This window comes from Perognathus longimembris, chromosome 6 (genome assembly GCF_023159225.1).
Source record: "Perognathus longimembris pacificus isolate PPM17 chromosome 6, ASM2315922v1, whole genome shotgun sequence".
Taxonomy (NCBI): Eukaryota; Metazoa; Chordata; class Mammalia; order Rodentia; family Heteromyidae; genus Perognathus; species Perognathus longimembris.
In genome coordinates this window covers 52439873-52465036 of record NC_063166.1, presented here as the reverse complement: position 1 = coordinate 52465036, position 25164 = coordinate 52439873, and the positions used below count along the sequence as shown (strand labels likewise).

Genomic DNA, 25164 nt, shown 5'->3' with positions numbered 1-25164 from the left:
CTTTGGTCTAGCCTACCAGGGAGGGAAGTGTGAGCCTGGGCCAGAGGAGGGAGCCTGGACACCCTGAGTTAGTAAAAAACCATTGGGAGGAGACACTTTCCAGGACCAAAGACTGGCGCGCTGGGAGATCCCCACAAGGGGGCAGAGGGGAACCCAGGAGGCCCGCGGGAAGAGGCGAGGCCAGCAGCGCCAGCCAAGAGCACTCGTAGCGCTCCTTTGCTCCAATCCTGGGCACTGGAGAAGGCTACAGACAGCTTAAAGTTTCGGGCCAAACCTTTGGGGTGGAGACCGGCTTACCATAGCTGGTGTGTGTGTGTGCCTGTGTGTGTCCCAGTGCGGTGCCACCCCTTCTCTTGGCACCGAAGGCGGGAAGGGCTGCAGGGCTCCTTCCTTGGCCCCGTGTTCTCTGTGCGCGCCCTCTCCCCGCCGTGCGGGCCAGTGCAGGGCTGCGTCCCAAGCACTGTCACTCCCCACTCCCCGACCGTGCGCCCCCCACCCGCCAGCCTGGGCCGGAGCAGCCCGATAGCTGCAGGCTGCACGCAAACTATGCCTGCCAGTGCTCCTGACCCGGGGTCGGCCCCAGGTGCCCAAGCTCGGACCAGAGAGTAGAGCGGCTTGGCGACGCACGCCCGCAGCCGGTGAGGCCGGAGCCTGCCCGGGGTGGCCTCGCCAGTCCGAGGACTTGGCTATCGGCGAGCCCTGCTCTCGCCGGTCCGGGTCCTTCCCCCGCTCCTCCTCCTCCTCGGCCGCCCCCGCCTACCAGCCGCCCCCGCCGCCCCCGCCGCGCCGCCGCCCCAGGTCGAGCGCGGGCGCGGAGCGTGGGAGCCATGGCGCGCACTGAGGAGAGGGACCTCGAGCGCCGGGAGGCGGCGGCGAGGGCGAGCGGCGAGGAGGAGGAGGAGGAGGAGGAGGAAGGGGCGGAGGAGGGACTGAGCGATAGCGACGGCGAGGGCGACGGCGAGGAGACGGGCAGCGGCCGGGAGGAGGGAAGAGAGGAGGAGGCGGCGGCCGGGTGGGAGCGCAGCGAGGACGCGCGGCTGCTGCGCGCAGGGCTGCTTCCCGCCGCCGTCCTCGCCGCGGCCGCCCGCCACAGGAGTGGCCGCTGTCCGCTGGGGCCGCTGCCTGGCCGCCCGAGGATGCCGCCGCCCGGCGACGAGGACCGCGCGCGCCGCCGCCGCCGCCGGCGCCGGAGGGACCTTCTGCTGAGCCAGCTTTGCTTCCTGGCCTCGGTGGCGCTGCTGCTCTGGTCGCTGTCGAGCCTGCGAGAGCAGAAGGGTGAGTGCTCGCTCGCCGGCCCCGAGTGGGCGCTGCGGCTCCCTCGGCCCCATGGCTCCCGAGGTTTGGCGCGGAGCGACTAAGATCCAAGGGCTCCATGGCCTCGGGGTGGGCGGACAAGCGGTCTAGGGAGGCGGCAAGGGAGTGCAACCATGAAGAATCCCCTGTCCATCTCAAGGCTTTAGGTGGAGGCGTCCTCGATGCCGAAGCCGCGTTGCTTTGGGCACCTTTACCTGTGCCTCCTTTCCCAAAATCTAGAGGGATTGGTGGCAGCGAAGGGAGGGAGTCTTGGCTACACATGTGCCCATAGAGCCAGTGGTAAACTTACCTTGGTAAGGTTCAGTACCTGTGCAGGTAACCACCTGTACACCAAGGTTCACTGAAGGCTTGAAAGGGGCTAGTGGTTAACACCTGGGTCTCCACGTGTTTCTCTACAGAACAGGCAGAGTGGGTCGATTTAGAAAGATCCTTTACTGCCTGTCCAGACAGAACAGGTGCTTGCTCGGAACTCGGGATAGGAGGAAAAGTGTTAGCCTCCAGCTAAGGCTGAGCTATGGGCTTGTTCTCATAAACTGACCGCGCACAGACCTCCTTCCCTATGGCCCCATCTTGTGGACCGCTGCTGTGGGCCTGGCCGCTCACCTCGTCCACTCTTTTGGAGTGGCTCTGCCCGGCATCTGCTTTTTCACCCACAAGTTAGGTTTTTGTCGTTGTTTTGTTTCTGGAGCTGAAATCGACTTCATGGAGAAATGTGTTTATAACAGTTGTCCACCAAAAACAATTTGGACTCAGGGGTGCAGCTGTCTTAAAAAAAAAAACACCAAAAAAAAAAAAAACACGAAGGGAAGGCTTGGAAGAATAACTTGTAAAATGGTTTTATACTCCTGCTTTTCAAGTGGCAGGTTTTGCGGAAAAAGAGCCATGCAAATGGCCGTGAGAAAAACCAGTTGCAAATGTGTGCTGTAATGTGAAGACAGGCATAACTCTGAAACCAGGTGTTGCGAAGTGCAGAATAAAGGCATTTCAATAGTGATAGTGCCATATCTTCAAAGATGCCACCAAGCAATTTCACTGGTACAGTGGTGTGTGGTGGAACTGGATGGTCATTCAGGTCTTAGCAGATCTCTCAACAGACTTCATCATATATGGTAATAGGAGAGAGGCCGTCATAGTCAAGAGGAAGCCTTACAGCCTGGCTGTCTCCATTGGTTCTGAAGCTGGGATTTTCTAGCTGTGGGTGCACTGCCTCTAAGTGAAGACTTCTCTCCAAGGGTAGATTCAGACCTTCCAGGCATCAGTCTGAGTTTCACTCAGAGAGTTCACATCACCTTTAGCAAGAGCCATTCCAAGTCAATTATGTGCCAACTATTTTCCAGGTGTGTTGGGGCTCTGTGAGTCACTGGGTTCCAACCACCTTCCAGGATATAAAGGGCATTTTCTTTTCTCGATGGAGAATGTGATACATACAGTTAAGAGGATCAATGGGTCCCCACCAGAACCGTGTGTATGTATATGAAGCACTATAAGCTTGGAACTTTGTGACTAGATCATTTTGAAATGGTTTCCCTTGGTAGTGACATTTCTGTTTCGTGGCTACTGACTCAGACTTAAATCCATACCACATGCCTTTCCCCCATCTTTACCTATGTATTTCTCCTCTTTGCTATTCATGTCCTTTTCTCCTCACTTCCTTATTACTCTCTTCTATCAGAGTCCAGTTAGGAAAAGTTCTGCCTCTGAACTGAAAGATCTAACTGGGAAAGAAAGGCCAACAGTGGTTGGTGGAGCTGGCCAGTCTCTTTCCTCCAGTTAGTATGCCAGTTCTAGTTCCTTCTCTAGCCACCTTTCATTCTATCAGATACCAATGGCTTCTGTATGAGATTCACAGAAGCAGCATTTGGCAGCCAAATACAGGTTTTTGGAGGTAATTTTTAACAGATTAATTAGTGCATGTGAATCCGATAATAGTATTTCTGCCTGGGAAATTGCCACTCAGCATACATAAAAATGAATAGTGACTCTTGCCCTACAGACGTGGGAGCTACTCTTCTTAAAGGTACTTTAAGTTTGGAATTTAGCCTTGTGTTTAATGATATTGTGACTTGAGAAGCTGAGTGAATGAGTGAAAGTCACCCTGCAATTGAGGAATAAAGGAAGTAAATCAACCTGTGGTGACTTATTCCTTTGTTCCAACCTCTGTTCCTTGATCTTGGCACCATAGCCTAGGGACAGCTTTACGATATTTATATAACCCCATGGAGGGTACCTTCATAATAACCAAAGGTAATATTTCATTTATTCACTTCAAAAACCATGCAGTGATTATGCAAGGAAACTTTTCATAAGCTTGTTTTTCCTCACATACTGATCTTCCTCTTATCTTTTTCTTTCCTGTACAAAGGACAATTCTTTTATCCAACCAAATGGAGATATGTGTCAGTTATGTTACATAACAGATAACATTCCTGATCTTATGGAAATGGAGATCCCTTTCCTGACTACTAACTAAACTCAGATTTTGGTTATATGCTGAAAACTCTTGGTTATATACTGAGGTGATTTTCCATATGTTCAGTATATTTAAGACAGAAAAGAACCTATACTCTCCCCTCCCCTCTCCCCACTGGAGACTAAGTATGTGGGATGTTGAATTTAGGTCAGGAAGAGTTAGTATTGATTCAAGAAACATTTTTATTCTAATAACAGGAAAAGCAGCAATAGTAACTACAGTTTAGTGGACTCTTAGGTGCCAGGCATTGTGACAAGCACACGGTATATATGCCTCCATTTATTTCACTGGAAAACCTTTTCCAGGTGCTGTAACTTCAGTGTGAGCCTTCCGCAGTGGAGAAAGACAAGCCCTAGGTGCCCCATTTAGTTGTTGTTGGTGACGATCTCATTTTTGGTGTGTTTTCAAAGCCAATTGAAATAAGGTTCAAGATTTGCTAACAAGAGTTTTCGTTTATTTTTGCAACGAGAACGGATTACTTCTGTATATTTTGAGTCATTTAAAAGTATTTAATTTTTCTTGGATGTGAGAGCTATCTGGCCATCTTTTTTTTCCTGCTGAAGTAGTGTGGCTAAAACCTAGGGGTTCTAACTCAGAAGTAATTACAGTCATCTACTCTGTGTGTGTGTATGTGTGTGTGTGTGTATGTGTGTATGTATACACACACAGGCTTGATACATTTTCTGTGTCCATGTGCAACAAATCACCCTACAACTCAGAATTAATAGACATTTATTTTTTTTCTTGTATATAGGTTGAGTCAGGAATTTGGTTGGGGCAGATGGTGGAGGTGGCTTTTTCTCTGCTCCGTTAGGTTGGGAGCCTCAGCTGGGAAGGTTGCAAGGCTGGGCAACTTGACAGCTGGATCTGGAATCATCTGAGGCAACATCACTCCCATTTCTGGGGGTTGATGTGGCTCTTGGCCCAGACCTACACGTGGCCTCTCCACGTGGCTCAGTTTGGACTTCCTCAGAGCATGGCAGCTGGGTTCAGAGTGTGAGCATCCTAAGAGAACAAGGTGGAAGCGCCTGGTATTTTTCATCCTAGCTTCAAAAGCCACATGGTACCGCTTCCACTATTTTCTGCTATGGCAAATGTCAGCTCCGGTTCAGAGAGTGGAGACACAGAGGCATCACTCACTCAGGGGGGCAGGGTAGGGTCATGCTATATGAAGAGCATGTGTGATGGGAGATATGGGTATGGCTGAATTGGAAAAAATCAAGGGACTGCAAGGAGTCTAACTTTAGATTGTAGACATTTCTCAAAGCAGTCAACAGCCTAAAACATGTGTTCATGCATGCATGTTTATGTGCATGCACACAGATGCATGTGCATATAATCTTGGAAATGTCTTCCGATCACCCTAGCAGCATGGGGCCAGAGGTGATCTTTGAAGAAGGGGATATGGTGGAGATGTGGACTGCAAATTTAGATTGTGGATCTCATTGCCCATGTGGATATCACTGCCCATCTTTGCCTTTATGACTTCTCCTCCCTGACAGGGCTTGGAACAGGCTTACCAGATAGCCAAATCTCCTCATCTCCCTTTTCCTTACTTCATTACTCTAGCCTTTCTGTTGCTTTGAAAGCAGGCAGGTCTCCCTTCTGGTCTCTGATCTCTTCCTTGTGTGTTCTGGTCCTACCATCTGGATTGCTGTGGTCACTACTATGATTAGTTAACCCTTCACTTCCAAGCCCAGGATCTTCTTGATTATAGTAAGTTCCCATTGTGCTTTCTTAATATACTGTGTTTTCCCTTCATGGCAGTGAAGGGAAATTATGTATTTATTTAAGGTTTAAGTAACATTTCCTTTCACCATATTTCACCTCAGGAGGTCAGGGACCCTATGAACTGCCCTCACCTCACTGTCATCCAGTCTGTCATAGGAGCTTAGAAGATGTTTGTTAAATACAGAGGCACATATGAAAAGGAAGTTGTGAAGCCAGGTGCTGATGGCTCACGCCATCCTAGCTACTCAGGAGGCTGTGATCTGTTCAAAGCTAGTTCAGCCCCAAAAGTCAGAAACACTATCTCCAGTTAACCACTAAAGGCCTACTTGGAAGTATGGCTCAAGTGAGACAGCACCAGCATGAGCAAGGATTGTGAGGTCCTAAGTTCATGCCCCAGTACTGCCACAAAAACTAAGAGCTTCTTAAGTGAAAGAGATCTTCTAATTTCTGAACTGCTGTGCTTGGATTAAAATTATAGCCCTTGTAGCTAGGTATGGTAGTTTATACCTATAATCCCAGCTACTCAGGAGGTGGAGATCCAGAGGAATTGGTTTGAGGTTAGCTCAGCAAAAAGTTGGTGAGACTCACCCTTATTTCAACAAGTTATCAGAATGCAGTGGCTCATGTCTGTGGTCCCAGCTAAGTGAGATATAGGTCAATCATAGGTCAAGCCAGCCCTGGGCAAAGTGGTAACACTCTTACAAAAAAAAAAAAAGTGGTAGAGGCATGACTCAAGTGATAGAGTACCTGCCCAGCAAAGTCAAGGCCTTGTATTCTAACGCTAATACTGCTTTTAAAAAAAGAAAGACCATATTTTCCTGATTTCTAATTCTGCTCCTAGTCCTAAAAATGAGACATTATTACCTTCTCTGACCACAGCACTGAGCTGGAAAAAATAATGTATCAAGCTGTCCCTGAGGTTGCTTGTTGAAGTGGCAAGTGATTTGAACCTAAGCTTTTCCATGTCAAAGTCACATACCACTGCATTTTCCAGCCTCGGCTGAGGAGGGTGTAACTAGAGACTGGGAATCACCCTGTCTTTTTCAGGCAACCAAGGAGTAAAAACGTAACAGAAGGTTGGTTTCATAGAAGCAGTATTTTAGAAACACATTGCTTTCAACCTTTTCTATTTTCTGCACAAACGTATATAGATGTGTTTCTTTCTTCCTGGCTTTTCTTAGCTGCTCATCAACCCAGATTTTTCTCAAAGATTTCCTCTACTTGCAAGTCTTGAATCCTTGTGGGAAGATTCTTATTTTTTTATTTTTTATTTTTTTACCCCGGAGGGTTGGCAAAGCCCAAAGAATTGCAAAACCAGCTATTTGCTGAGAATTCCAAGGCCTGGTGGAAGTTGGCTGACAGGACAGGATTTTGGCAACTCTCTTTTCTGTAAGGACTTTTCCTTGAGGAAAAGAATTTGGGGGAGTGCGATGGGGATAGGGCTACACAGATTTTCTTAACAGGGAAACTGAGGTATGGGGAATTCAGAAAATGTCCCCGAAGTTGCACCAGAAGTACATTGTGTTGCCAGGAAGAAAATTTGAGGTTTTCTGGCTGGTTTCTGCCTTCTGTTTTTGCAGAGATTGTTTGGAAATTGCTTTTATTCATTGCAGTAGTTTCAAATGGGTGTTAGCCTGTAGGATTTGAGAATTAAAGTGTTAAAGAGGCAAGGGGAGTCAGGTTTTCCCTGAGCCAGTGGGGATGAGCTGCTGGTCTCCAGTTGCACCTCCTGTTCTCTTCTCATTCCTTTCTAGCCTGGGGTTGGTCATGCTCCTACTGTGGCTAGTCCAGGGGTATTCCCATCTCATGTTAGTTTCTCTAGCTTTGATGTCACCCACCTTTGTAAACTAACCCTTGGGAAACTCTTTAAGTTGAAACTCTTTCAGGGATTTCCTGCATGGATCCAAAGTGTGTCACATACAGGGACCTTTGTTCCTTCATTCATCAAATTCATGAAGGGCTTTTTGCTAGCTGCTGGGGTGACAATGGTTTAATGAGGAGAGAAGCACTGAAAAATTCTTAAGAATCAAGGTAGGGAGGTGTAGCTCAAGTGGTAGGGCACCTGTCTGAGTTCAAACCACACATACACACACACACACACACACACACACACACTACCCCCCACCCCCACCCCCCAGCCAAGCTGGGTGCTTGTAGCTCATTCCTGTAATTCTCAATACTCAGGAGGATGAGATCTGAGGTTCACAGTTCAAAGCCATCCCAGGCAGTAACATCCATGAGAGTCTTCTCTCCAATTAACCACAAAAAGCTAAAAGTAGAGCTGGGACTCAAGTGGCAGAGTACCAGCCTTGAGTGCAAAAGCTAAGTGTCAGCATTCAGGCCATTGATAAAAAAAAAATTATGAGGTATAAAACAAGAAATACAGTATGGTCTGGATGATGTCATGGTGGTCAGGAAAATCTAGACCTTGAGAAATATAAAGAAATAAATTGGTAAGGAATGGGAAATTTAAAAAGACAAACTCATTACAAGAAAACTGGGCAAAGAACTCAGGCAGACAAATTATGAAAATGTAATTGTACAATGGCCAACAAACACAAGTAAAACTTTCAAGTTTTATTATTAACAAGGAAATACAAATCTAATAATTATGAAATGTCATTTTCCAATATTAGAGCTGGAAAAGTTTAAACACGGTATTAGTTCAGATGCAGAAAAAACAGCTTCGCTTTTTCACTTTGGATGAGAACATAAATTGATATCCTGGACCCTGTGTGGAGCTGTGGCATGGCGATGAGAGTTTAGGCACTGATCTTACCCGAAAGGCCTTTTGGTGAGATTAGTATGCAGAAAGTGGGTAGAGAGGGATCCTTATCAAGCCCAAGTCCATTTACTTGCCACTTTAAATGGGCTTAACAAATGGAGGACTAGTTGGGAGCACGACAATCTGGGAATGTGGCTTAGCAGTAGAGTGCTTGCCTTGCATGCATGAAGCCCTTGGTTCAATTCCTCAGCACCACATAAACAGAAAAAGATGGAAGTGGCGCAGTGGCTCAAGTGGTAGAGTGCTAGCCTTGAGCAAAAAGAAGCCAGGGACAGTGCTGAGGCCCTGAGTTCAAACCCCAGGACTGGCAAAAGGGGAACTACTGTCCTAAAAGACCTCTTAACTCAGTACAGGTTTTTGTTTTTGTTTTTAATTAGCCTTGTTCTTCAGCCTTAAAGTAAGGCAGGAAGGCATGAGATTTTTCTGGCAAAAGGTTCAAGTGTAGTTAAATTCAACATAGAGGCTGTAGAGCTATGGTTGTTTTTTTTAACTACAAGCATGCTAATGAGTAAGAATGACTATACATATACGTAGATTTTTTTTTCAGACCTTGGTGGAAACTCAACTGGACTCACTTGTAGACCATGGTGCAGGCAAGGCCTTGACCCTTTGAACGGTGTGCAGAGTTAGGAGAAGCTCTAGGGAGCTGGAGGAAGACCTTTGCCATTTTTGGAGCTGTCCAAACCAGCCTAACTTGTTTATTTCAGTCATGAAATCTAGCAACTATTCCATGTTTTTCAAAAGCAATGGATTTTGGAGAGGGTGAGAAGTCAGCTCATTTACTATCCAGTTTGGGGAATTTCCCCTTTGCAACTTTCGCAGCATTTCTGTTCATTGTTTTTCTGTAATGTTGGAGCTTAATAAGCTTGTCTTCCCCTTGAATTTGAACTTGTGGAGGGTAGGACAGGAAAGAACAAAGGGGTTGAGGAGAGGATTGGGTGACCAGAGAAAGGAGGCTTCATAAACGGTTACTGGGAGATTAATAATGCCTTCTTTTTTCAGACAGAACTGAAAACACTTACTTTTGGTTAGTTTGACTTTGCTGGTAGGTGGAACAGTGAGCCAAAGGGTCAACAATGGAGATTTTAACTGCTTGCAGCTAGAGTGAGGATTTGTGAATTGTGTACAACAGACTAAAAATTGTCTCAGGTGAGCTCTCTGTCAATCTTTTTTTTTCCCATTGTAATCACCTGGGAATCTGTGAACTCCTGTTTTTGATTGCTAGAGTCTGATGTAGGGTTCCAGGGTGTGACATGGGCATAGGTATTTTTTTTTTTTTTTTTTTGCGCCAGTCCTGGGCCTTGGACTCAGGGCCTGAGCACTGTCCCTGGCTTCTTCCCGCTCAAGGCTAGCACTCTGCCACTTGAGCCACAGCGCCGCTTCTGGCCGTTTTCCGTATATGTGGTGCTGGGGAATCGAACCTAGAGCCTCGTGTATCCGAGGCAGGCACTCTTGCCACTAGGCCATATCCCCAGCCGGGCATAGGTATTTTAAAAAAAAATTTTATAGTGATAAAGATGGCACCTATGTTCAGTCAAGACTGAGTACCACCGAGTTAGAGTAATGTTTAATATTTACAAGACAAATAACTACAAAAGCAATACTTGCAAAACTGTTTGGTATAAATCAACTGAACAACTCATGGGGGGAAAGGGAAAGGGGGAGGGGGGAGGGGGGAATGAGGGAGAAGGTAACAGTACAAGAAATATATCCAATGCCTAAAGTAGGAAACTGTAACCTCTCTGTACATCAGTTTGACAATAAAAATTAAAAAAAAATTTACCTTATCACCGTGGTATAAATACTTGAAGCTGAGCAATAAAATATACTGGGCTTAATTTTCCTGCCTTCTGTGTGAAAAAATACTGCTTCTAAACCTTTGCCACAATCATAGCCCAAACTTTCCTCTGTTGGCCAGATCTCCTCTTGATATCAAATATTCTATGGAGTTTCTGTTGGAAGAAATCTTCACCAGCTTCCTCTGGCCTAGTCTGGTCAGGTGCCTTGGTAAGCTTTGCTGCCCAGCTGTCATCTTTCTATCTCCCTTTGAGCTTCATCCCAAAGTTCTCCCTGTGTGGAACCATGCATGTGTCTCTCTTGGCTTACTTCTGCATTTTTTACTATATGTTTTGGGGCCACACATTCAAGGGAAAGTACAGGATTTCAACCTTGTGTATTTGAAAATATATTCTTTCTGCCACACTTATTAGACTGGATCAAGGCTTTTCCTTTGGATTTTGAAGGCATTGCTTGGATGTCTTCCATCTTCCCGTGGTGACTCTAGAAAGTCTGATGCTGTCCTAGTTTTCAGTTGCTTTTGGAATCTTTTCTCTCTCTTCAAGAAACCTATGTTATTCCCATTTCTTCTAAAGTGATATTTGCTGGGAATTTCAGCCATGTCATAGTTACATGACTTGTGTGGGTCTGATTTCATACATCTTCCTGGATCTTCTCAGCAGATTCATTTAATCTGGAAGTGAGTGTCATTCAGGTCTGGGGATTTTCTTCTATAATTTTTCTCCATCCTTTGTCTCTTCTCTCTCTTTCTGGATTGTGTTTTGAATGTTCTACTTTGTAGATCCATCTCCTAATTTTCTCCAATTTCTCTCCTTGTAATCTGATTTATTTCTTTATTCTTTTGCAGACAAGGCATTATTGTGTAGCCAAGATATGCCTCAAACTGATGATTCTACTAATTCTGCCTCTTGAATGGTGGGATTGTAAGCATGAATCATTATGCTGGCCATTTGCTGTGATTTCTACAGAGTTCTTTAACATTTTTGAATTATTTTTAGATAGTTGTACAAAGAAACTTCCTTTTAACAAAGCACTTTATGAATGCAATGAATTTTGATCAATGCCACCTCTCTCAACATTCTCACTCATCCCTCCCAACTTACCCCTTCTTTAATTTTCTTAATTTTGTAGAATATATGTTGAATTTTGACTGCATTCTTTCTCCCTTTTCTTCTTCATTCATCTATGCTTCTCCCCTTGACCCCCCTCCTTCCAAGTACTTATTTCTTTTGTTTTTCTTCTTTATTGTCAAAGTGAATACAGAGGGGTACAGTTTCATATGTAAGGCAAGTACATTTCTTATCCAACTTGTTACCTCCTCCCTTATTTCCCCCCTCCCCCCAAGTACTTATTTTTTGGTATTTGTTTGTGTTGAACTCTAACTTTGTCTTTCTAAGGAATTGCACTATTTGAGTTCTCCCTTGAATCTACCATATTTCAGTGAATACATTTGTATGGATGTGGCCAAAAGGGAACCCTAATACACGATTGGTGGGAATATTAAGTTGTTTAATCACTCTGGAAAGCAGTATGGATCTTCCTCCAAAAAAACCCCTAAACATAGAAATACCCTGTGATCCAGTAATTCCACTCCTTGGGCACTTATCCAAAGGATTACCAATCAGGATACAGCAAAGTTACCAGTACAACCACGTTCACTGCAGCACTATTCACCATGGGCAAGGTATGGAATCAGCCCAGGTGCCCTTCAATGGATGAATGAATCAAGAAGATATAGTATATATGCACAGTGGAATTTTAATCATCCATTAGAAAGAATGATATTGTATCATTCACAAAGAAGTAGAAGGACCTGGAAAAATTTATGTTTAGTAAGTCAAGCCCCAGGGACACAAAGGTTGCATGTTTTCTTTTTCATGTGTGGAAGCTCAAATTCATTTATGAACACATAAGTAAATAGAATTCTTTAATTGAGAATTCCCAACACTTAACACTGAATTTTTATTTCTGCTATCATATTTGTAATTTCCAACAGCTCTTTTTTTCTTGAGCAGTTTTTCCCCCCCTGGACTTAGGGCTTGAACGCAGGGCTGAGCATCTTTTTTCAAGGCTAGTTCCCTACAATTTGAGCCACATCTCTACTTCTAGATATTTTTGGTAGTTAATTGGAGATAAGAGTCTCTCAGACTTTCCTGTCAAGGCTGACTTTGAACCATGATCCTTAGATCTCAACCTTGTGAGTAGCTAGGATTAAGATGTGAGCCTGTAAACTTATAAGTGTATGCTGGGTGCAAATTATTTCTAATATTTTACTGCTTTCAAAAATATTTTTACTGCTTCCTCAGTATCATATCATATCTGTTAGCTATAGGCATATATACAATAGTCTTTGAAATTTTCTTTACCCGCTACAAACTTGTTTCTCCAAGTTGTTTATTGTTCATTTTGCATCTATTCTGTTCTATTATCCACAATAGTACTTTCTTCAAATTACAGGGGATCTTTGACATCTTCTACCTTGTATTTAGATGGGACTATTGAAAAGATGACTGGAACAGCAGTAGAACATAATGTTGGATGTGAGTGTCCCTGTAAGATGATCTGCTTGGGCCATTCCATTGGGCAATACTCCAAGTCTCATTTTCCATCCTTATCAGGGGGTTGATCAGATTTCCTAGAGAAAGATCACTCAGTATCCTATCTTATGTGGAGGTTACTTCTGTAAGAGGAAGCTGGAACTTGGGAGATTTGTGCAGCAAAATCTTCACTTGTCTCCAGGGGTATTCAGCTCTCCCAACTAAGAGTATAGAAATGACTGGCTGATTTATTTGCAGAAATAGCAAGACTATCCCAGGTTATTTTAGGTAGCCTGCCTTCTTCTATTCTACATTCCTTCCTTTTCACTTTTAGCTGCTGTACATAGGAAATTGAGAAGGGTTGCTGCCTCCTGCAAGGATCAGTGGATTGGGTAGAAGGAAGGCTTAATCTTTAACATATACTTTTTGTAAACGGAAATGTTCATTGGGAGAATTGCAGATTTCTGTGCAGGTAGAAGTAGTAATAATACAGACACATCTGTTGTATATATTTTCTAGTGTTCTTCACTGGTAACATTTTACAAAACTATAATATCTCCAGGAGAGTGATATTGATGCAATCCACCCCTCTTATTCAGATCCACCATGTTTTTCTGGATCTGTGCCTGTGCATTGAATGGTATAAAGTTCTGTCACTGTGTAGGTTTGTGCATCTACCACCAAAGTGAAGGGTTCCTCTCTTATTACCACACCTCACCCAACTCTTAGTGCAAAAAGTTCCATCAGAATAAGTAACTTAAATCTTCTGAGCCAATGATAAAACAAGTAAAGCATTATAATAATAAGAATTAAGGGAAATTCTGACACCCAGAATAATATACTCTGTCCAGAAGATTACTTATAAGGTTGCTTAGGGAGATGATCATCAAACCAATCTATATCCAGAACTTTGGCTCTGGAGAGTTCATGCCTTCAAAGTCTTGTTGCTCTCAGGTACGCAAACATGAGCTAAGCACCTGGTAAAAAGACCATGCTTAGCTTGTCAACAGTTTTTTTTTGCTGCCTAATTACTATTTTTTTTCTGTCATTTGCACAATACATCTTAGTGAGGGCCCCCTTCAGTAGTTTACTCACTCAGCAGTTTAGCTAGGTATCTTGTAATATTGCTTTCACCATTATTTGTTTCCTGGAATATTAGAGATGGAGGTACTCTTTAAGGCCATTGAGTCTACATGTCTCATTTTTATGTTGGAAGCAAGTGACATAGAAGAGAAATGCAATTCTGACTCCTTGCTTATTAGTAAATAAACAGCAGAAAATTAAGGCGAGAAAATGCACTTTAATATAAATAAACTTTTGGTAAAATGATCCAAAATTCTGAAATGTTTCTGAGTTACTGGAGTCTTTTGGGGGATTTTCTTTTGACATTCAGTGTAGTCAGTACTGGAGGATGTTAGGAATTTTCAGATGAACTACTTCTTACATCAAACAAGAGATCTGTTTAAATAGGAACACTGGCTGGTAGGACACTCCTAGCTTGCTTTAGGAAAGAATTCACAGCCTCCACTCACCTTCTACCTGGATAAGCCACTTCATGTAACTGTTAGGATTATATTGCTCAGATTACTATGTTTTGAAAACTAGTGGCCATTAATTTCTCTTATCAGAGGGCTTTGATCTTGCAAGTTTACAAGTTTTTTCTGCTGTTGAAAGTCTCAGCTGAAACTTGAACATTAATTCCATAAAAACACAAGCTTCCTAGGACTTTATCAATCCAGGTTTTGAAGCTGATGGTGAGGCTCTCTTGAAGGCAAGTCCAGTTTGGTGGGGTGAAATCACCAATATATACTGGATGTATTCAAACAGTAAACTCATTTCCTTTACGTTCAGGGCAATTCTATTATTTTCCTCCATTGTTGTACATTTCCTTTTTATATAAATATCTTAGATATTTCTTTAATTTTTAAGTTAAAATACATTTTATTTGTTTTTTTTTTTTTTTTTTTTTTTTTTTTTGGCCAGTCCTGGGGCGTGGACTCAGGGCCTGAGCACTGTCCCTGGCTTCTTTTTTGCTCAAGGCTAGCACTCTGCCACTTGAGCCACAGCGCCACTTCTGGCCATTTTCTGTATATGTGGTGCTGGGGAATCGAACCCAGGGCCTCATGTGTATGAGGCAGGCACTCTTGCCACTAGGCCATATCCCCAGCCCTAAAATACATTTTAAATTAAAAATTAGACATGATTAAATTGATAGTAAAGATACAGAATATTATATTCCCTCCCTAAAATATACCCTCCTTAAAATGATTTCTTTGCACTCACACCCTTCCTCAATCCCTGGCCCTGGTTTGGTTTGTTCTCTCTCAGTGTAGTTTTTGTTTGTTTAAGAATGTTGCATAGCTAATATGGTAGAACATGCCTGTAATCCCAACATTAAGGAAGAGAATGTAGGAGGATCATGAATTTGAAGCTAGCCTGGCCTATGTGGTGAGATCTTGCCTCAAAAACAAAACCAAACTCCTGAATTATCATGCAAATGGAAACTCACAGTCTGTATTTTTTTTTTAAATTTAATTTTATTGTCAAGGTGATGTACAGAGAGGTTACAGTTACATACATAAGAGAGTGAGTACATTTCTTGTCAAGCTTGTTACCCTCTCCCTCATTTTTCTCCCACTTTTCCTCCTCCCAAGTTGTACAGTTAATTTCCAACATATTGTCTTGTGAGTATCGCTGTTGCATTGGTTCACCCTTTGTCCTTTGCCTCACCAGTTTGATGTTCCCTTTCCCTTCCCTAATTCAGATGAATGTATATACAGTACCCAGGGTACCAAAAGCAAATACAGTGACAATAGGGGATAAACCTTAGGGAAAAAGAAAAATGAAAGAAAAAAGAAATAATTTTACATAGTACATTAACAACAACAATGAAAAAAACCTCTTTTTTTCCCCCATATCTTGGAGTTCATTTTGCTTAGCATCATTTTACACAGTTTGTATTTTGTTTGAGACTTCATTTCTTTTACTCTCCTTTATCTAACTTCTTCCTGAATCAATAAATTAATAATTCCTTCCTTTGTTTTTGGCCAAGTGGTATAGGTAAGTAATTTCTTTTTCTTACCTATTGGACTGGTTAGTACTGTTGGTTTAATGTTGTTTGGATAGTCGTTCATGCCCCATCCCGGATGTTAGGGAAAGCATTTAGTTCTTCACTCTGAAATGTGATGTTTGCTATAGTTTTTTTTGTTTGTTTTGTAGGTATTCTTTATCAAGTTAAAGAATTTCATGTCGATCTCAGTTTTCTGAGAGATTATTTTAAAGGATAGAAGCTAAAGTTTACCCAATGTTTTACCTGTATGAATTGGTATGTGCATGTGATTTTTCTTCTTTAGAAAAGATCACATGGAATTATTTTTCAATATAGAATCAGCTTTGTATACTCTAGATATACAAAACTTGATCATAGTGTGTTCTTCATTTTGTATTTCTTTGATTTGATGTGGTCAAATGTTGCCAAGGAATTTTGTGTCTATAGTCACCTGAGCTATCAGCTTGAAATTTTCTTTTCTGGTACTTTGTCTGGTTTTTCCTCTCAGGATAACACGTAAAATGTGTTAGGAAATATTTCCTCCTCTTCTATTTTCTTGAAGAGATTGATTAGAGTTGCTAGATTCTGCATTTTAGCTTGTTGTGAGCGTTTCTCTGTGGCATTAAACTGAAAAATGATTTGTGATGGCTACCTTAAAGTATATTAAAAAACACTTTTTAAAAAGTGGTTTACTATGTTTAAAGTGTTTTACAGGGTTTTACTATGTATCCCAGGCTGACCCCAAATTCTTCCTGCCTCTGTCTTCTGAGCACTCACATTATAGGTATATACCATGACATCTGGCATAAAAATCAAAACCACAATGTATTTCTTAGCATCATAGGCAAGTGATGTTTATTGAGCACTTAGAATGCCTGAGACATCGTTCCAAGGGCTTTACCTGTCTGGACTTCTTTAAATACTCAAACAACCCTATGGAGTTGGTACAATTTTTGTTTGCATACAAAGAAAAATAGACCCAAATTATTGAATCAAGGTTTTTATGAGACCGACTAGGATTTGAATCCAAGGTATCTGATCTTATATCCCAGGGAGTTAATGGTTACATTTTATCCTTGGATGGTAACATAATTTATTTATTCCTGCCTCTACCTGATATAGTGAGGCATTTTCCTACAATCCTCACTGTGGTGAATTTCTTATTCAGAAGTCTTTGCCAATTTCTGACAACCTCTTTAGGTTGAATTTTTAGAAGTGATATTTTTGTGTCAATAAATATGTCAGTTTTAAAGGCTATATCACCTTTCACTAATTAGAACAGATTTGAAATCCCAATGGCTATGTTTGAGGGTGCTAAATTTCATGTTCTATTTCCTGGGTGTATATTGCAATTGTTTTACATATTTTAATTTTTCTTTTTTCATTTTCTAGTGCTGGAAATTAAACTAAAGGCCTTGCAGATGCTAGGCCAGTATACTTCCATTGAGCTATATATACCCTTATCTCCTACATATTTTTACTTCAATTTGATTGCAGAAAAGATGATGTCTCATTGCTTTAATTTGCTTTCCTCCATCATCAGGAGGCTGAGTATTTTTACAAATATTTATCAGCTACTTCTGCTTCTTTCCTTGGGAGAAAGTTTTGATCATGTCTATGTTCTTTTTCTAATAGAGTAATGGTGTTCTTCGAATGATTTGTAAAGTCTTTATGTGTACACTAGGTTGAAATCTTTTACTCTTTCAAAAAATCAAGCATGTAGATTTTCATTTATATCTACTTAAACCTGCCTTTATATTTTATTTTTACTTATTTTGGTGGCAGTGTGGGACTTGACATTGGCCTGAATGATGTCTCTGAGCTTTTTGCTCAAGGCTGTTATTCTACCACTTGAGCCACAGCTCCACTTCTCATTTCTTGGTGTTTAGTTAATGATAAGAGTCAGCCTCCTGAGTTGCTAGGATTTCAGGCATGAGCCATCAGCACCCAGCAAACCTGTATTTATTTTTTATTTTTATTTTTAATTATTTTATCCTTAGATCCAGGGTCTCAATCATATTTTCCACATACTCCCTCTGTCTTTTCTCCCTGTTTGTATTGCTTAATTTTCTAAAAAAAAAAAAAATCACTGTTTAGTTTAATTTGGAATCTATTTTGCCAAGAAATGAAGATTTATTATTTAATTCTAGCATAGTATATTAAATAGTCCTTCACCCACAGATTCATGTTCCACTTTTAGTCCACGCCTTTTCTCTCTGTGCTGAGGTTTTGTGGCATTTATTTTGTCCTACGTACTCATTAATTAATCATGTTTATTAGCATGCTAATTATGTGATAAGGCAAGATTCCTTTCCTCTTGTTTTAGAAAAAAAATCATTTGCTATTATCAGCCCTTTATCTTTCCAAGTGAACCTGAGAATCTCTGTTAAATTTCCCTGAAATCCCTCTGGGTTTGTACAAATCTATAAATAGTTCCTGGAAAAATGGCATTTTATAGCTTTGGTTCCTCTCACTTCTCCTGTGTTGTATTTGATCAAAGTTTTATAGAAGTCTGTTAAAATTACTGATTATTTCCCTATTTCCTTCTTCCATTTATTTGTGAAAATGATTCTGGTATTTATTATTTGTTTTTACTATTGCTTTTTTTATTCCACATATATTAAAATATTTCTTACGATTTAGTCTTAATAGTTTAAAATGTAAGTAATAATCACCAATTTATTATACAAACAAATACTGTTAATTTTTAAAATAATTTACCACTAGGAAATTTTGAGATTCATGCCATAGCTGAATAGTTTTTTGTTTGTTTTTTGTTTTGCCAGTCCTAGGGTTTTTTTTGTTTGTTTGTTTGTTGCTAGTCCTGGGGCTTGAGATCAGGGCCTGAGCACTGTCCCTGGCTTCTTTTTGCTCAAGGCTAGCATTCTGCCACTTGAGCCATAGTACCACTTGGGGATCAGTATTCTACCACTTGAGCCATAGCATCACTTAGGGATCAGTATTCTACCACTTGAGCCATAGTACCATTTGGGGATCAGTATTAACTTCCCCTCCCCCCAGTCTACCTGTCACATCACATTATGCTTCAGGGGCTCTTTCATAGCCTTTTTGTATACTTGTATGTTTCTTTCAGAGAGAATTTGTCAACAAGTGAATCACATGCCACTGGCTATTTATCATAATATCCTATAGCAGAATGCCTATTCTGAGTTGAGCTTGAAATTTTTACTTTGTTACAAAGAAAAGGAAACTCAGTTCATGGAAAGAGGAACTCAGGAGCAACCAAATCTATACAGTATTTGCTAACTTGACTTTGCATTTTCCAGGCTCACAAATCTTTCTATAATTTACTTTATATAATGGATTAGATATACTTAGGATTAGGTATTATTTTCCTTTTTGAATGAATGGGACTTGCCCAAAGTCATATAGGTAGATAGTTATTGTTTTGAACCGAGTCTGCTGGAGTAAAATCTCTTATTCTATTTCTCCTACTTTAAACATGCCTGAAGAAAGAGATTACCAAATAATTTTGCCAAGGCACTGGAGAAGTTACCTTTGTATGACAGGCAAACTGATGCTTCCCTTCTGGATATATATTCCCTGATCACTGGAATCTGTGAATTTGCTACATTGTGTGGCAAGTAAAGGAGGAATTAAGATTGTAGATGGAATTAAAATTTCTAGTCATCTGACCCTGAGATACAGCGATTGTTCTGGATTATCAAAGTGGCCTCAGTGCAGTTACAGAGATCCTTATAAGGAAAAGAATGAGGCAAGAGAGTAAATCAGAGAAGTGAGTATGAATACCTAAGCAGAGGACAGAGAGATAAAATGACTGGCTTGAAGATGGAAGGAGGGGCCATGAGCCACACAATACAGGCAGGCTAGGAGCTGGATAGAAAGATAGAAAATTGATCCTTCTCTAGAGATTACAAAAGGAACACAACCATACCACACATTGCATTTACCTACGTGAGACCCCTTTGGGATTGTGAGCTGTTTAAAACTGCTAAGTTATTTAAGTATATTATATTAGTATATTAGAACAGCAATAGGAAACTCAGTGTAGCAAATCTTGATGATAGTTTGATTTACTGCAAAGTGGGATCAACAAGAAAATCCAGAGTGACTGAGTACATATATGAGTGGATCATTTATGCATCATCATCATTTGATGGGATTTTTTTTCTTTTGCCAGTCCCAGAGCTTGAACTCAGAGCCCTGGGAGTTGTCCTGGAGTCTCTTTGTGCTCAAAGCTAGCTAGCACTCTACCACTTGAAACACAGTGCCACTACTGGCTTTTTCTTCTAACCGTGATCCTTAGAGCTCAGTCTCTTGAGTAGCTAGGATTATAGGTAAGCCACTGGCGCCTGCTGATTTGATGGCTGTATATTTATTTACAGATTTGGTTATTGCCCTTTTCCAACAGAAATATCAGTTCCCTGAGAACAAAATTTAGTATGGAGCATTTAAGGATGGCTGTATACTTAGTGTAATGGGGCCCAAGGTGGGGGATCCCCATCCCTCCAAGTGTCCACCACTCAGAGACAGTCTCAAGTAAAAAGATGGATTTATTGGGGAAGTATAAAGTATACTGACAGGCTAGGGTCACGGCCCAGACTCCAGAGCTGGGACCGCAACCGTAAAAAGCAGGCTGCCTGGCCATGCCCACAGCCCAGACTCCGAAGCTGGGACCCCAGAGCCCTGGGTCACACTCGGGTTATAAAGGCAAATACCACATGGTCAAGCTTGCCACACGCAGGTGGCCATTGGAGTTACAATCTGCCTCATAGCAACTGTTTGAACCAACCTATCACTTTAGTTAGAATTGGTGCACCGATTTGGCGAGGCTCACATCATGCAGGTGGATAAGCCTACTCATGGGTGGGCACAGGTTTAACCTTGAACGTTCCACTGGTCAAGCAGTTTACACAATCTTATCACAGTGAAGGGGAACTTCCCTGGATAGTGCTGGGGAGATCTTAGCAAAGATGGAGTCAGCTTCTGCTCTCTTTAACTAATCTGAGATGGAGTCAATCTGACACCCCTCAACAGCCAATGATGGCACTGGCCAGATCTGACCTCCATATTACACTTAGTATCTAATATGGAGGAGAAATCTAATAAATATTTGTTTTATTACTTTTTGCTCCAATAACCTATTGTAACATGGAGGTCAGATCTAGCTAGCAAAAGAGGGTAGAAGCTGACTCCATCTACACTATCTCTCCCCCCTCCCCCAGCTTCATTGTTGAGGGCCCTGCCCCATCTGCTCAGAAGCTCAGGAGGATTCCCTCTCCCTGTAAACAGTAGTACCCCCTTCTCCCAACCAATTCTTGATGGGCATGCTTAGATTTCTACAGGAAGGGAAGCCCCATCCCCAGGTAATGGGAGTTCCTGAATCCCAAGAGACAGGGGCAGGCACATGGCCTGTATGTTACTGAACCTGTCAGTCAAGTGCTTGGGACTGGGAGCTTCCTGTGACCCAGCCCCCTGACTTGACCCTACTTAGGGGCAGGCCAGCCCAAGCGCCATTATGCCATGCCACATGTTTGAGTCTGGTGTCTTGTCCCCATTGTGTCCCAATTCAGTTCTCCATTGGAGCTGAATTGGTTTGTTGGTACTTAGAAATCTTCCGGAATTAAGACTCTGTATCTCTGTCCTGTTTTGTGTTATATGTTTTCTGAAACCTGGGACCAGTCCATCTGGAATTTCCCCAATAAATTCATCTTTTTACTTGAGACTGTTTCTGAGTGGTGGACTCTTGGAGGGATGGAGGATTCTCTCCCCTTGGACCCCATTGTATTATCAACTAATTTACATCCTTTATGGGATTCTGTAAACTAAGTAGATAAAAACAGAGGTAGAAGGAAGAACAAACTGAGTTAAAGTTACGTTCCCTGTCTAATCAAAATATTAATATTCCTTTGCAGCATTCTGTCATATGGACATATAATCTTCATATAGGTAGTAAATATTCCTACTACACCAAATGAAAGAAAATATGTACAACTTGGTGTTGCATTTTTTGGGAGTGGGGGCCAGTCCTGGTGCTTGGACTCAGGGCCTGAGCACTGTCCCTGGCTTCTTTCTGCTCAAGCCTAGCACTCTGCCACTTGAGCCACAGCGCCACTTCTGGCCATTTTCTGTATATGTGGTGCTGGGGAATTGAACCCAGGGCTTCATGTATACTAGGCAAGCACTCTAGCCACTAGGCCATATCCCCAGCCCTGTTACATTTTTGACTTATAAACAGGATGTTCCATGTTGCATTTGTACTATCATGTGTTTTATATAAAGGTAGTTACTTAAAAAAAATTTCCATTGTACAGGCTGAGTGGCACTCTTTTGAATAGATAGGTCATAAATATGTATTGTTGTTATCTAAAACATTACAGGTTAAAATGTTTTATGTCACCATAAAACCTGTTTATACAATTAATATACAGAAATAGAAAAAATCATCAGAATGAAAAAAGCTAAACAAAATGTTCTGTTAGCATTGATTCAACAGGGTTGCATGTGAGTCTGTGATATATCACGTTGTATTTGGCATTGTTTATCCAACATACCTGGTCAGCCAGTGACAATGCCATTGGAATTGCAGACCTTCTGCATGTTTGTGTAGAGCTCTGTCCATCGGGCCAGCTATCTTAGAGATTTTTGGAATGACTTTTAAATTTTTGTTTAAGCTTACTCAGAAGGTGTTTTGTGCTTGGCATCAAGTGTCCCCACTTTGTCTCTTCCACCTCAGCTTGTTGCTTTCACCTACCATCATCCCTCAACAGAAATTCCCCAGAACGTCTCTTCCTGGTAGAGGTAGAAGTAGAACCTGAATGTTGCAGTGAAGTCAAAGGAGGGCAGCCAGCTGGGAAACTGGTCATAGTATCAGGCCATGGCATCGCCTTCAAATGGGTCACAAGATGACCTTTCCTTTTTAAATAAGCACTTTGTTTTTCCTTATCTTTTCTTCTTGACAGTTGCTTTGGCTTTCCTAAGCACAGACCACTCCTCTGGTAACAAAAGAAAAAGAAACCAAAATGTTTTACCCTTGTCTTAATTTTGCAAGAGCAGTAAGTGTGTGGTAGAGGAGGGGCTCTCCCTAGTTCCCTGCCGCTATACAAGCCAGCAGTGTTAATTGAATGAAAAACAACAGATCTTAGCTGAGGAGAAGAAGGATGTCCAGTACGAGGCAGATCCAGATAGTCTTCTTCCTAAAATGGCAAGAACATCATCTTTTAATCTTGAGCCAAGTAAACCATGAAGGGTACATCTTGTCCTCATGGGTAGAAATGCTCCTGTGTACTTCTGGGGTGCTACAAGTGTTCCTCAATGACTTTTTTTACTTTGGGGTTTGCTTTCCAGTGTTTTCTCAAGTCCCCTGGGAAGTGTAGTATGAAGGAGAGGAGGAAGAAGGAGAGACAGGAAGCACGTTTGCTTCGCACAGGCTTTGCTGATGAACGTTGTGTGTCAGCATGGAACGGGGTTTATTTTAGGAGATACTAGGAATGGAGTTGTTCAGGTTGACATTATGCAGGACTAGTCTGTATTATTCTGCCACAAAGGACAGTAAAACTTCATGATGCTCTTGAATATTTATAGTTTTTGCCATGAAAATGTTCATGGACAGAAAGTCAGCTCACAAGGTCAGGGACGTTGTCCAAAACAGGAGGAGTACTGGACACCAAGTCTGGAGACAGGGATTCTAGTCCCACTTGTGCAAGCAGCCTTTGGTATGGTGTCTTTGTTTCTCAGTTTCCTCATCTGTGAAATGTGAGCATTTGTGTTAAACTGTCTTGACATTGTAACGCTAAATCTCTGTAATTTGATCATTAATTTTAAATCACCTACTTCCTAGAAGATGTCAGAAATAATACTTCCTCTTAAGGCTCATTTACAACCAGAGCAATATAGCTTTGCCTCCCAAGCATGCCCTGAACCATTATTCATTTTTATTTCATGAGACTTACTCTGGTAAATGTGATTTTCTATTGGTTTCACAGAGCCATTGAAATTGCACAGCTCAATAGATTCCTTCTGTGTGTTATAAATTTTTGCTCATAGTGTAACTTTCTGTTTTCTAAAGTAAGATCCTTGGATCAATAGCAGCAGTACCCCATAGCTCCCCTAGTCTTCTAGAAAGATGTTAGCAATTCAAAGTCTTGGGTTCCACACCAAACTGCTGCATGTCTCAGGAGATCCAGGGAACTTTGCTTAATAAAGTCTCCTATTGTGTAGGGAAGAGAGATTTGAAAGGCATTGCTATAAGCCTGGGCCAAAAGGGTGCTGGGATTTTCCTCTCTGCATGTGAATGAACACACCACACAGCATGGGGCATGCTGTGTGAGTAACTGCTGTAGATTAGGTCTATCATGTTCCCTAAGACTCCAGTGTTAAAGACTTGGTCCCTAGTCCCTGTTGCAGGAGTGGAATCTGTAGGAGATGGAGCTTTACGGAGGGAAGTTAGGTCATTGGGGATATGTGCTTGAAAGGTATATTGAGATTCCTTTCCTGTCCCCTCTGAGTTTTCCTGCTGGTCTATGAACCAGTCTCCTCATCATGTACTGTACCATGCTATACTGTGCTGCCACAGGCCCAAAGCAACAGGGCCAAGAGACCATAGACTAAAATCTCTGAAACTGTGAGTCAAAACAAACAAACCTTGCTCCCTTCTAAGAAGTTTGTGTCAGGAAATTTGACATAGCAACACAAAAGTTTTGGACCACAGTGACTGTACTTAAGATTATCCTAACACTTTATGCTAGAAATGCTAAGGTTGAGACCTGCCTTTGTTGGTAAAGAAGCGTGACTTTCTTAAGGGCCTGTTGATGTTGAAAGAAAAATGTAGCTCTTCATTGGGGCACAGAGGAGAATGAGTTTCTTTTCTTTCTGAAATAGGAGTCTAAACATTGAGCCTCATGACATCTTTGCCTACTTCAAATGGAGCTGCAGGCACACAGGTGCATCCTGAGGTGTTGGCATGTTCTGAAGCAATGAGAACAGGGGGTATTTCTGAAAGGGTTGCAAAGAAGAACAGTGGTCATGACTTGGCAGCTGTCTGTACTATGCTGCTTCTATCTGCATGTTTGGCTTTGGACTTGACTTCTAGCCCTGTGGTGATGATGGGCATCCTGTCTGCTAGCAGTGAGCATGGTTCTGAGGCCTATTCAAAGCAGCATACCCCCTGACAGCTCTTCGTGAAGAGCCATGCCTGAGGTCAGATGTCCAAGGGATCTTGTCATTGGTCATTTATACAAGAGCTAGCCATAGCACTATGCATTAAAAAACAGAAGTCTGTGTTCATGCAATGCACACTACACACACACACACACACACACACACACACACACACACACACACCCCTACCTTTATAATCATCTGTCCCCAGCAGAGGGTATTATGGCTTCTGTCCTTTATCCAGCCCTAAGCTGGCACTTGCCTGGAATATTGTGTGACAGTGTAGGAGCCACTTCTTGATTGTGAGCTCACTCACATTGAGCTAAATACTGCTGAGAAG

General features: G+C 42.0%; 1 protein-coding gene across 1 annotated transcript in view; it reads left to right on the top strand.

Moving 5' to 3' along the window:
* Positions 1-848: 848 nt before the first annotated feature.
* The window catches only part of Slc24a3 (solute carrier family 24 member 3), a 485462-nt gene continuing 461146 nt past the window's right edge, over positions 849-25164 (top strand). Inside the window, exon 1 of the mRNA XM_048348728.1 lies at positions 849-1275. Within this exon, the coding sequence (XP_048204685.1) occupies positions 1137-1275 (139 nt within the window). The 5' untranslated portion in view covers positions 849-1136. The remainder of the gene's footprint in view (positions 1276-25164) is intronic.